Source organism: Monopterus albus, unplaced genomic scaffold (assembly GCF_001952655.1).
Source record: "Monopterus albus unplaced genomic scaffold, M_albus_1.0 scaffold28.1, whole genome shotgun sequence".
Classification (NCBI taxonomy): Eukaryota; Metazoa; Chordata; class Actinopteri; order Synbranchiformes; family Synbranchidae; genus Monopterus; species Monopterus albus.
The window spans coordinates 3,825,877-3,838,431 of record NW_018127908.1 but is presented as its reverse complement, the minus strand read 5'-3'; the positions used below and the strand labels follow the sequence as shown (position 1 = coordinate 3,838,431).

Here is a 12,555-nt window from a genome sequence, read left to right as displayed (position 1 = left end):
CTGAGAAATGGCTGTTTCCCCACATGATGCAAGTTGACTTCTCTGACGTTTCACGTTGCCTGCCAACCTAAGCAGCACGTGATAGGCAGCCTTATTCATAAACTGAGGAGCACATGGGTATTTCAGTCTTGCACCCCAACACAGGTTAACTATTTTATTTTGAAAAGGTTTGTTAATTAAAGGTTGAAACCTGCTGCTCTGGGTCAATGTTGGTCCTACACACCACAGCTGTTCTCAGGCCTTATCTATGCCAAGGCGCTGGTGTGATTTGGAGATAATAAATGAGTGTGCTCAGTGACTTCACACTTCACTATACAAAAGCAGCCTCTGGAAGTGTCTCCCGCCATCCCTGTCCTTTCCAATAGCTTAAGTGTGATCCATTAGGAAATCAAAACCATTTCACGCCCAACTTATGGCTAAGGCTTTGTGAGCGCTCATTTAACCAATCTGGGTCAGAGATACTGACATGCTTGAATGGAATCAGCACCAATACTGACCCTATAAGTGGATTGGGTGTGGGCCATGATGCAACCAATTCACATTAAATGCAGTTTCTTTTTTAATGCCATTGAAAATTTAGTGTCTCTGTTATCACTTACATTAAGTGAGTCATGCTGGGCTGCCAACTTTTTATGCTTCAGCTATCCTAGTCCTCCAGGTACCTTACATAAACCTGATTCAAATAGTGAATTATGGAAATTGTATTTCCTCAGTCAGCTTTATATTATGAGCAATTTGTCCAACATGACCAACAGAAGAAAGTTCTGCCAAAGTTAGAACAGTTTTGACAGTTTCCTATGAGAGATCCCTGTATTTGTGTTGCTGTCTGTGCAGTTCTCAGTCACTCCAAAACCAAACTGTGCAGCTGTCAAAAACTAGTCCCTGTGTATGTGTTTTCCCTTAGTGTATATGTTTTCTACTGTATATAAATTGTTTTTTTTTGTTTGCACATTAAAATACAACAAATAAAAACATGTTCACAGGACATTCATTCAAATACATGCTTACGCCTACATGTATTCATATATGTGGGTTAAAAGTAAGCAAAAGCCTGTGTAAGAGACTGGGAGGAAATTAAAATTCATAGAAAGTCTGTTGTGAAAACCAAGACTAGATCAACTGGATTATAATAAATAGAAATAATAAGGGATGGAAAGGTAATTACAAAACCAAGAAAATATAACAGTTACTTTTCACTGTCAACACTGTGACTACAAGGTTTACAATGTTTGTGTGAGATGTTTTTTAAAAGAAAAAGATCATCATGGACAATATGCCAGTTTGAATTCCACAAAATAGCACCTGGTTATCTAAATTAAAATGTAACCACATTACTGGATCATAAAGGAAGATGAGGATATCTGTATGTTGCATGGACCAAATGGTACCACCTCAAAAAAACAGCTAATGTTATCCTTTTGCCTGCGCTTGACCAGAAAATCTAGAGCATGTTCCTGTCCTAATTGAGCTGGTGTTAAGCTGTCCTGCTATGACACAATACAGGGCCAGGGATGCACAGCTTCCTCTCTGTTAATTAATTTTCAAGCTCATAAGCTTCTGTCTCTGCTTTTCAGAATGAGTGAAATGATTTGAGATGACACATCATGCTTCCACTCCTCCTTCATTGCTGTCAGTAGAACGGGATCCACGTGCTCTGAATGTAGAGAACAGAAGTGAAGCATGAAAACTGCAAGAAGGCATTTTTCACCTGACCATGCATGGCCTGCTTCTCTTGAATGGGGTTTGGTTGACGGGCAATATTGATTTTAAAACATTATCTTTGATGGTGCACCATGTTTCCTCTGGATCACCACCAAACACCACCACTCCTCACTCATCCTGCTTGCATTACAGAGCGCTAAGTGTGTGACAGCAGCCTGGAGTTATTATGCACAGATAACCTTCCGTTCCCTCTATAATCCGAGAAGGCACAAAGGGAAACTATTCATGATCCACAATTATGTTTTCAAGATAAGATAAGCAGTTCACAATTAACTTAAGGCTTGCCCCAGACATAAGGCGCTTTTCATATCTGCTGACCTAGCCAATCAAACTGCTCCAGGAGCTACTTTTCAATAAGTCTTTGCTTTGTGTTTCTTTTTTTATGCCTTGTTACTTTTAGATGCACAACTCCTGCCTCTCGCAGAAGAACTTAGCTGAACACAAGGGGGCGCAGACTGCAAAGTTTGCCTCCAGTTTAGCAGAAAGGATAAATTTGATTATGTGTGATGTTGAGTGGGAAGTACACTTTTATTTACAAGGAAGAAAGCCTTATCGCATTATTGGCATGGAAATGTGTGGCCTTCATACACAGCTGCAATAGGAAGGGTCATTCTTTGGCAAAGCTACAGAAGAACAATATGGATGGCAGCATGCAGTTTGGTCTACTTGCTGGTTGGAGCATGAATCAGGAAGTCACAGATTTGTCTCTTCAAAAGATTTGAATATACAGACATGAAAATGTCCATACACGTAGCTGGCAAACAGTCCATCTCCCTTCAATCGTTATCATCATCATTAACAGAGCTTGTGTTGGTAGAACTATTCTCCAATTCAAATATGCCACCCATCCAGGATAATCAAGTCCCCAGAGGTTTATGAAACAACAATCATCAGTAACACTGTGCACACTCTGCAGTGATTGCATTAGTGATGGCATTTTAAATAATCCTGTCTGTCTCACCCTGTGGCTCTCCTCCCAACCCCTTTCTTCTCCTGGCAGTTTTAATGATCTTTCTGCAGTTGCAGGAATATTTCAGAAAAACTGTTTTGCTTTGTTGTTGCTGTGTATGATGCTATATGCACTTGCATTATTGAAGCACAGAAGTCTGCAAAAACACCTCTCTGCGTGGAGTAAACGGGTCTAAGCCAGCCTCTAGGGGGGGTTGTGCACTCCTACAGGCTAAAAGCGCATGTTTAAGGCATCGTGGTTAAAACGAGATTTAATTGGTTTGAACTCCCAGTATATGTAAATGGTGTGGGTGGCTCCTCCCATGCACCTGATAGGGAGTATTTACAGCTACCCTGTGCACTGTTTCCAGGAGCGCTGCGCTGCACCATGAGGACGCTTAAGAAATAAGGATTTCTGACTTCACAGAGTAAACTGACGTTCACCGTTATATTTTCCCAGAAAAAGGTTTGCTAAAGTTGTCCTCTTGTTTTCCAAGATGCCACGCTCTTTTCTGGTCAAGAAACACATAAACTCCGCAAAGAAGCCAAATTATAGTGAGTTGGAAAGCCCACCAGGTAACGTTTTTCAAAGTAAAGGACCCGTGTAACTTTAAAACTTTTAGTGGTTTATTTCATACAGCAGATCAAGTTGCTTTTTTAATTTGGCAGAAGCTGTCATTCTTAAACTTCCTGGCAAACTTTTAAAACTGTGCACTTCACCCAAGTATGACAGTCAACAGCTGATCACTGATTTTATTTTACTTTTTTTTTACTTTCAGTGTTCATCACGCCGCACATCTACAAGGGCCTTCCGTTGCCTCTCATCCCCCACCCGGAGATCCTGAGCCCAGCAGCGTATAGCCCCATTACAGTGTGGACTACCAGCAACTTGCCGCTGTCTCCGCTGCCCAGTGACCTCTCCCCAGTCTCTGGATACCCCTCCTCGCTATCCGACGCCTCCTCTAAAGACCACAGCGGATCTGAAAGCCCGAGGAGTGATGAAGACGAGCAGATGTTGCCCAAGCTGACAGACCCTCACGGAGCGGAGGCAGAGAAATTTCAATGTAGTTTGTGTAGCAAGTCCTACTCCACGTACTCGGGACTGCTCAAGCATAAACAGTTGCACTGCGACGCCCAAACGAGGAAATCCTTCAGTTGTAAATACTGCGAGAAGGAGTACGTAAGCCTTGGCGCTCTCAAAATGCACATCAGGACTCACACCTTGCCTTGTGTTTGCAAAATATGCGGGAAAGCCTTCTCCAGACCGTGGCTGCTCCAAGGACACATCAGGACGCACACCGGTGAGTGACTGGGGGAATAAGAGAGGGGCCTTCTGTGTGGACAGGCAGCTTAGATGCTGCTGGCTTCTGCAGTCACACATATGATCTAATTGTCTTTATAGCTACAGTTCTCTATCGAAGCTGAACAAGTTATTGCTGTGAAAATAAGATGTTCGGCTCTCATGTTATTTCTTCCTTTTCGATTTGCTTTGTGATGTGTTGAAAACAGAAAAACAGCTTCTTCTTCTTTTTTGGCAGTTGTCATGTATGCTCAATCAGCAGCACAATATGCTCAGCAGACTGATTTTATTTCAGTGTGTTGCAACAGCTAAAAATAATGGGCCCAGATGTCTCTGTGACTAATTTCAGATATGCACATCTCTGACAATGTCTCCCTTCTCCCCACTGACAGGAGAGAAGCCGTTCTCCTGCCCTCACTGCAACAGGGCTTTTGCGGACAGGTCCAATCTCAGAGCTCACCTACAGACCCATTCGGATGTGAAAAAATACCAATGCAAGAACTGCTCCAAAACTTTCTCCAGGATGTCTCTTCTGCACAAGCATGAGGAATCTGGTTGTTGTGTAGCACACTGAACTGGGATACTTTTCTACCACCAGAAAGAAAAAAAAAACCCTTTGTTGCTTCTTCTTTGCTTTTCCAAGCCCAGGAGAACTGTCAGGGAATCATATTGATGGGGTTTGTTCCCAAATAGCCAGACTTCTTTCTACCACCGGTCGATTTCATTTCAGAGAGAGAAGTACTGTAGCTCTGCGCTCACATGCTTCTCGCTTCAAGCAGCGTTTCTGTGATTGCAATCAGTGTGTAGCTTTGTCAAACCATGTACTCACCTACCTGTGCTATTCATGCACTTTTCTGCATGTCTAGAATGTTTTATATGCCTTCACAATGTTATCTTCAGTGTTTGTACCAATGTCTCTCAGTGGCAGTCCTCCACTTTTTTTATACAAACCACACAAATGATACCAAAAGGCACATTATGAATGGCAGTATAAATATATCCAGAGGAATACTGAAGCCATTGATACTTAGGGAACAAGTGCAAACTTTGATTTTTAGGGGGAAACTATTTTAACTTTTGCACAATCATTTAGAAACAGTTTGGTAGCACTCAAATAGCAATACAATATTTCCAAAGTGCCTCAGTTTTACTTGGCAATAATAAATATTTTTCAACTCCAGAAGCCTTTTATATGTTTATATATTGAATGTAAGAGTGACTGAGATGATTGTATAATAACAGTGAAAACTGTGATGCTGAATGATTTTGATATTTTCCTATTTTCATGACACTTTAAAAAATAAAGTTTCATGACATTTTGTATAACTTTTGGCATCTTTCATGCTGCTCTTTCATCTGCAAAGACTTCTCATTGCTTTGGTATATGAGCAGCTCCTTCAGAGGACTCAGCAGGTTGCAGTGATTGTCACATGCTTCAAAGAGAATAATTTAAACACAAGTAAATGATATTTAATCCATCTTGCACCATCTCATGTTGTGGAGATGTAAAAAATGAGGAGCAAGGTGACTCAGCTGTGACTCAGGCCTGAACCTGTTTCCTGTGAACCTGTCCAGACATCAAACAATCTTGAAATTTAACACATGCTAGCTATATTGATCTGCACGCACTTGTCAGGCCCTGTAAGGGCCTATGACTCTTTCTTCACCAAAGTGTGTGTGTAAAGTTTAAGTGCGAGGGCGTAGTTCTTACAGAAGGTAATCCTAATTTTGAAACATGTCATTAAAATAGTTGTATCAAAGATGTTTATCTTCCCGTTCAATCACAACCATCACTGCAGGGTCACCGGACACTTGGATAATGAGATTTTAATGTTTTCACAGAAAGCTCAGATTTGCATATGCTTTGTAATTCTGGGATTCTTGCCATCAAGGATTAAATAGACTTCCTCTGGCTACATTTTATTGTCTTTTAACACATGCCGTCTACTTGCAGCAAATAGAGCCTAGAGCACAAGAAGTGCAGTGCCTTAAAGGATGCAGTCAAAGTGCAGTGCTTTCTAACAAACCCCAGAGTGTCCATTTCCCTCTTTTGCCCAGAAACTGCTGACCTGAAAGGTGGGAGCCAACAAACACACACTTGTTTTGCTGGCTGCAACGGGACTAAACTCCCCTGTAGGTAGATTTCCCTCACTGTGAGTCATCGTCAAGCTATTCCAGGTGCTCACTGCCACTCTTTGGATTGAGCCAGGTGGCTCCAGGGCTCTTCAATCTCACTGATAAACAGGTGCAGCCATGAGGATATAAACCACAGACACAGGTCCACCAATACTGTAGAAACCTCAGCCATGACCTAATGTGGAGCAACATCACAAGCAGCAGGTCCTATTAATCAGATCATTTACCTCATAAAAGCAAAGTGCCATCAGGAGGGTACTCTAAACCCCAACGCTGCTGAAAGCGGAGCTGTTTATCCTCACCGTTATTTGGAGAATCTTCCATTCCATGGGCACCATTTTATCATACTGCTGAGGGGAAAAAACCAGGACCGCATAGTGGCAATTAGCTTCATAATCTCACAAGGTTTCCTATTTACAACAACAATTAACTGCACAAGTGATTTCTCAACAACAACAAGTTTTTATCCAACATGAATATTTGATTCGGCCTTTGTGATGATAACAGGAAGAGAAAGGGAGGAGAAGGAGCAGGAACTCATTTGCTTTAAAGCATATGGCAATTAGAGGATGTGTTAAGGAATGTGAGATCAAATATTTGTTAGGTGTGGAGACTGGTAATAGTCACACACTGTTCTGCTTATCTGTAGATGCCAAATGCAGGTAAGATGCCCTGTGGGTGTCTTTGCATTCAGATTAAAAAAGTCTGCTCTCAGAGATGCTGTGAAGATTAAATGTGAGTTGTTCTGTCTCAAGAGCCAATATATTTGAGACCTAAATTTAGTTGTTTGTCATATTTAGTGCAAGAAAAAGCAAGATTTTATCATTTTGGTTGTGAAATATTGTGATGATAAGGTGACATTTGTTTTTCACTTTTCCCCACAGTCAACAAAAATGAACGTATCTGAGGCCTAATTAAATCAGTAATCACAATCAATGTAAATTAGGGCTATAATCAAAAAAATAGCTTTAGTATTGATTAATGTGCTGATTATTTCTACAAAGAAGTGATTCATCTTTATCTAAAAGTGTCAGAAGATGATGAAAAAATGCTTAATTTCCCCTCAGTCCAAGGTGTTGTGTTCAAATTGCCTGTTTCATTGGACTGTCACTTCAAAGACGCTCAGTTTCCTCTTGAAAAAGAGAATATCTGGCAAATGACTAAAATCATTGATGAATTATCAGTGCAGATGTCATTTATAATCTGTTTGATTCACCAGGTAACATCGCAGCTTTAGCACAAATAAAATAAGGTTTTATCTTCTTTACTTTAACTGTGTATTCATTTCCTTTGGCAGCCCATCCTTTTGATTTTTTACTATCGCGAAGGCCTGAAATTGTAATACTCTTTATTGTATCACATATACAGTATGTATAATATCACACATAAAATAAATGTCCTCACTCTACACATATAATTGCCAAGGGTAACATAATAATCCAGAGCATCCACAGAGAACAGTGTGCTAGATGTAAAGCAGGGCACAATTCTTAGAAACGTGCTGACTTTACAAGGGATCAGGGAGTATGAATCCTTTATGACCATCAAGTGGAACAAATGAAATTAGGGCGTCCTCAGAGGTCTGGTTGTTTGGGCTAGCTGGGAAGTGATCCCCAGCCCTCCTCACTAGCCCCGCCAGATCAGAAAGGAGGTGATTTGTGTATTCCCCTTTACTCTGACCGCCTGGAGGAATGTTTGCTTGTTTATTGAGCTCCTGCATCCTGTTAAGGACCATTCCTTTTAATTCCTCTTGTCTCCTTCATTGACCGGGTAGCTCCTTAGAACGGTGCTGCTTTTCAGCTGGATGTTCATATTCTCCAGATAATACCCTTCTCCTCTAATTGTGCAGCATCCTTTGCACTCCTTTTGTTGATAAATTGGATTCGTGCAGATCGAGCCAGTGTAATTTAATCAACAGGGAGGATGAATCCTTTTGAAGCTTTGCTGTGTCTTATAGTCTTGTGTATTGATCTCATCAGAGTTAAAAGGGTTAATGTAAAGAGACAAAACAGTTTTTTAAAAACTGAAGGAATCTCATTAAGAAAAAATAAGGAGATGACCGCCTGTTTGAGGTGTGGCAGATCGCAGCCATGCAAAGGAGGATGGTGGCTGGCCCTCCATGTAGGTCAGAAATGATTACGCGCACTGAAGTGATGAGTCCAGCTGAGGCAGACGAGGCTGTGTTGTCTTAATCAATAGGTCTGCGGCCTCCTTTTGTTGCCTGCTTGCTGAGCAGAGGTCTGTTGTCAAAGTATCCTTTGCTTGATTGTATTTCCTCATTAAGGTTCAGCCCACTAAACCCGGTGATCACAGCTGTAAAAGATCATCTCTGTCAACAACAGGGGCCTTCAACAAATGACTGATTTGATTGAAAATTGTCCCTTTTTATAAAAGGCTATCATCCTCTAACAATTAAATGTTAAATCAGTACCTGTCCAGCTTTGATAAGCAGTATATAAATGATCAGCAAATGGAGAACAGAAGACACCATATTGTGGCTTTAAGAAGAGCTAAGGTTAGTTTAAGTGTTAATTTATGCACTGGCAGAGAGCAGTAACTAGAGAAGCAGTAAAGCTGAGAAAAAAGTGTTTAAATATTTTAGGCTGGCTGAGAAACTATACAACAGATAGCCGAGAGAGGTTGTAGTCTTCTTTTTATTGATATTCTAGGCTGATTATTTCCCCCCAGAGATAATGTTGCTATATACTGTATTACATAATATCTAAAGCATGCAGACAATGCACCCTGCCTTTGGATAATCTTTGCCTTCTTGTCTATTTTACAACTTTTTAAAAAGAAAATCAACTCCATTTAGACTATGTTACTTCCACAGTTCATTTTGCTAGGTGTCGTTTGTACAAAGTTAATAGAATAAATTATTCTACTGACTCTTGACAACAGCATCTGCGGTGTATTAATAAATATATCAGGAATGTTAATCTGTTATTGATTATTCATTAACTGTTACACTCCAGCTACAAATAGGAGGGGTTAAAGTTGTACAAAAGACATGTACAGTATCCTTTTATCTTCTTAAATACAACCACACTATGATGATGCTTTTTATCTGAAATAGGGAAGTTTGTAGTGTTACCTGACAAACCTGTGTGGACTGATGTTGGCTGTTTATCTTGTGAAATTGCAATTAATTTCACTTTGCATGGACAGTCTGAGTCACTTCTGACAGTACGGCCATGTCTTTCCTATTTGAAACTAATTTTTGAGAACATTCAGTTAAGTATTGAGTCTCACCATATACGTACAAGAAGAACTGTATGTGTAAACCGTGAAAAGGTGACTATGTAACCACATTATTTCCTACTCAGCTACACATATGTCAGTTCTGATTTTACCTCATTCAATATGCAACTCTCCAGAGGCGAGTCCTGTTCCTCCACATCCCTCAGGAATATAGTCAATTCAGGCAGATTATATTTTTGCAGAGTCATGGACATGATGATGTACGGTCATTAGTCTTATCAAGTAATATTCTGACAGGGAACTCTGAATGGCTGTCAGCCTCACAAAGTTGTGCAGGAGACTGGAAATTTGATGTGAAGCTGCTGTCACACTAAGTGGGGAGAACTTGCTTTTAATTTGAATAATGATGATGACATTCTTTGAAAAGCAGATGAAGCAAATTGCTCATTTTTAATCCTTTTAGACCTCAGAGCTGCCTTTGACAATGTTGATCATCCCATTTAAATTTGAATGCCATGAGCTCTGGGTGGCATTACCTGCCCTGCGCTTCACTGATTCATCTCTCTCTTCTCAAACAGAAACTTTTATTTTACGAGTGGAAACTTGTCTTTCTTTTGTGCGAACATCCAATCTGGAGTTCCTCGAGGCTCTAGTTGTGAGCTAACCTCTTTTTAAAACATGCTTTCACCTAGGCTATATGATGATGTTACAGCCTAATTATCCAAACAGTCATTTCATACCAGACAACTGCTTTAAACTCTTCAGGAATTGGATGTCAGCAGTTTTTAGCCACACTAGCACGCTGGCTTTGGGATTCACAGCGTCCACCACTTTGGTTGGAACAACTGAATGGATTGCCATGCGGTTCTGTACCCACATTCATGGTCTCCAGAGGATAGATCTTAATGACTCTGGTGATTTGTTTCATTTGTGGTCTTGAGTGAAATGTCTCCATAACAATTGAACTGATCTTCTTCATCAAATTGAATTTGCTCAATCACCTTTCAATGTTTTTCTAAGCTCTTTAAGGACTTTTCTTTCTCCTTAAAAGGTGAAACTAAAGGTTCATAGTTGAGCATAGAAACAGTCGTTGGCAAAACAATCTCAGGTTTATTAGCTGTTCTGGAGCTTTTGACTGTGTCCCCTTCAGCAGGTTTAGCTTAATTTTGATTTAAAATAATTTCAGTGGGTCCAGGAGCAAAATTCAGTATAAGTCAATATCTATAATCACTTGAACAGATGAAAAAACTAGTACAGATTAAGTCTTCTACCCTCTAGCAGCATGACCAACCACGGAAAATGTAGCTTGTCAAAAAAAAAAGCTATAAAAAATTGCTAAAGTAGGAAAAGACTTGAGCTGTAGTTTATCTTAAATTGTGGTTTCTCTGCATGTCACGTGGTGTTTGGAAAGGGAAACCTTTAGAAACAAAAAATTCAAGATGAATGTTTTGGTAAAACAAACTCTAATAGGACACTTTCACCATTATTTGTGCATCAGCTCTTATACTTTGTCACTATAAATAGTTTATATTGAAGGCATTTTGTATTCACCACCAGAAGATGGTTTTGATTGTTATGTTCAGCAGCAGAGTTTTCAAAAACATGAAATATTAATACATTTCTTATTTAATAAGACAACACAAAACTTGGTATGCCTTTTTCAAAGGATGTTTTGACAGCTGTCAAAAGTTACAAGCAAATTGATCCCACTGGAGCTTTACATATACAGTCTGTGTTCAAATGGGATGGTAGGCTGTCAGTTATTGGCTACTATAGTGAATTTTACGCTCTAATGGTTATTTTGTCTTTTGTCAACTTAGAAAAAAAGATCTCAGAATTCGTTAATGATTGAGATATGGGGGGAAAACCAAAATCTGGAGGACAGTAGTGAGAATTTAGCAGAATAAAGTTTACAAGAAAATGCAGGAGCCTCTGAATTAGAGTTGATAAATGTTTACTTTACTGCACACATGGTTGATTGTCCCCAGGGATCTTAAAGGTAACACCATCCAGCCTGTGAGTGCTACTGGCTGGACAGAAGTACCACATCCTTACACTGGATCTGCACTTTTAGAGGTGATTACACAATTTTACAACAAATGAATGGTGTGTAGGTCTAAGCCAGTTGCATATTTACCAGTTGTCAGGGTCCAATTACAATTATGGCTGCATTTCTTCATATCCAGATGAGAAGGAGAAATTACAAAACAGAGCAGAGTTATTTAAGACAATCAAGGAAATGAGATTTACTTTCTAATTGTACAGCTGTGTCTCAAGTTTGTTCAAATTACCTCCTTCTGTTCACCTGTTGTAGGAAGCATAGTGCATCTCAGTTAATTTTTTTTTGTTTTTGTTTTTTCAATCTGACACACACTGAATAAAGGCAACGTTATGGGGTACTTTTCAAGACATTCACTGATGAAGCTATTATCCTTCATTGATTTCTCTCCAGGAATCTATATTAATCACACAGGAGGAGACAAATAAAGCACAGCAGATGAGTTGGATAGAGTTTCACAAGATAATAGAGAGACTTGAATTGTGCTTAAAGAGGGGCTGCAGGTAAATAGAGAAAGACTGCTGCACATTCAAGGTGTATTATTTTGATCGCTGATTATTGCAGAGCAGCTTCAGCAGTGCACAGTGGTGCATATGAGAGTGCGAGCGTTAGATGATCCCTGAGAGGCCAGCAGACCGAGCCAGTGACCTAATTGTGATGAATCAGGGCTGAGAAAAGCTGTCTGGCCACCAGCCGTTTCTAAGTGGTTTTACACTCCACAGCAACAGCATGAGCAGCCCCAACAAAACATCAAAACACTACAGAGATGCTGTCGGCATAACAGAGGCGCTAGGTAAACCACTTGCTCATTCTAGTCGTATGAGCTGAAAATGAAGCCCGAAGGACTGAAGGTTGTTAAAATGTGATGTTTAAGACAGGATGTGACAGTTTTGTGATTTTTTTAAAAGAAATCATTTGATATTTATTTGCTCCCTTGCCAAGAGTTAGATGATATCACTGCTATATTTGCATTTTAACTATAAGGCTTGCAGCCAAGTAATTTGTTTATTAGAATACACACTAGATATAATGTGTTAATTAGCAACATGCTTAAAGAATCAGGCCAGTTATTTTCTATAGTGGTAGTGTTTTCAACAGTCTCCATACAGAGACTAAAACCAACAATGAACTGCCTCTACTCATGGTTCATGTCTGTCAGCTCTCAGTCCTGAATTAGCTTGTTCGTCTG

General features: G+C 39.9%; 1 protein-coding gene across 2 annotated transcripts; it reads left to right on the top strand.

Moving 5' to 3' along the window:
* The first annotated feature begins 2,987 nt into the window (after nucleotides 1-2,987).
* snai2 (snail family zinc finger 2) lies at nucleotides 2,988-5,262 on the top strand. Of its 2 annotated transcripts, none has more exons than XM_020595785.1 (3): nucleotides 2,988-3,225; nucleotides 3,450-3,971; nucleotides 4,363-5,262. In XM_020595785.1, exons 1-3 carry the CDS (start codon nucleotides 3,168-3,170, stop codon nucleotides 4,542-4,544), a joined length of 762 nt encoding a protein of 253 aa, XP_020451441.1. In that variant the 5' UTR covers nucleotides 2,988-3,167; the 3' UTR covers nucleotides 4,545-5,262. The 2 variants fall into 2 exon arrangements, with proteins under 2 accessions (XP_020451441.1, XP_020451440.1); XM_020595784.1 differs by having other exon boundaries at nucleotides 2,989-3,246; nucleotides 4,363-5,260.
* The last annotated feature ends 7,293 nt before the right edge of the window (nucleotides 5,263-12,555 follow it).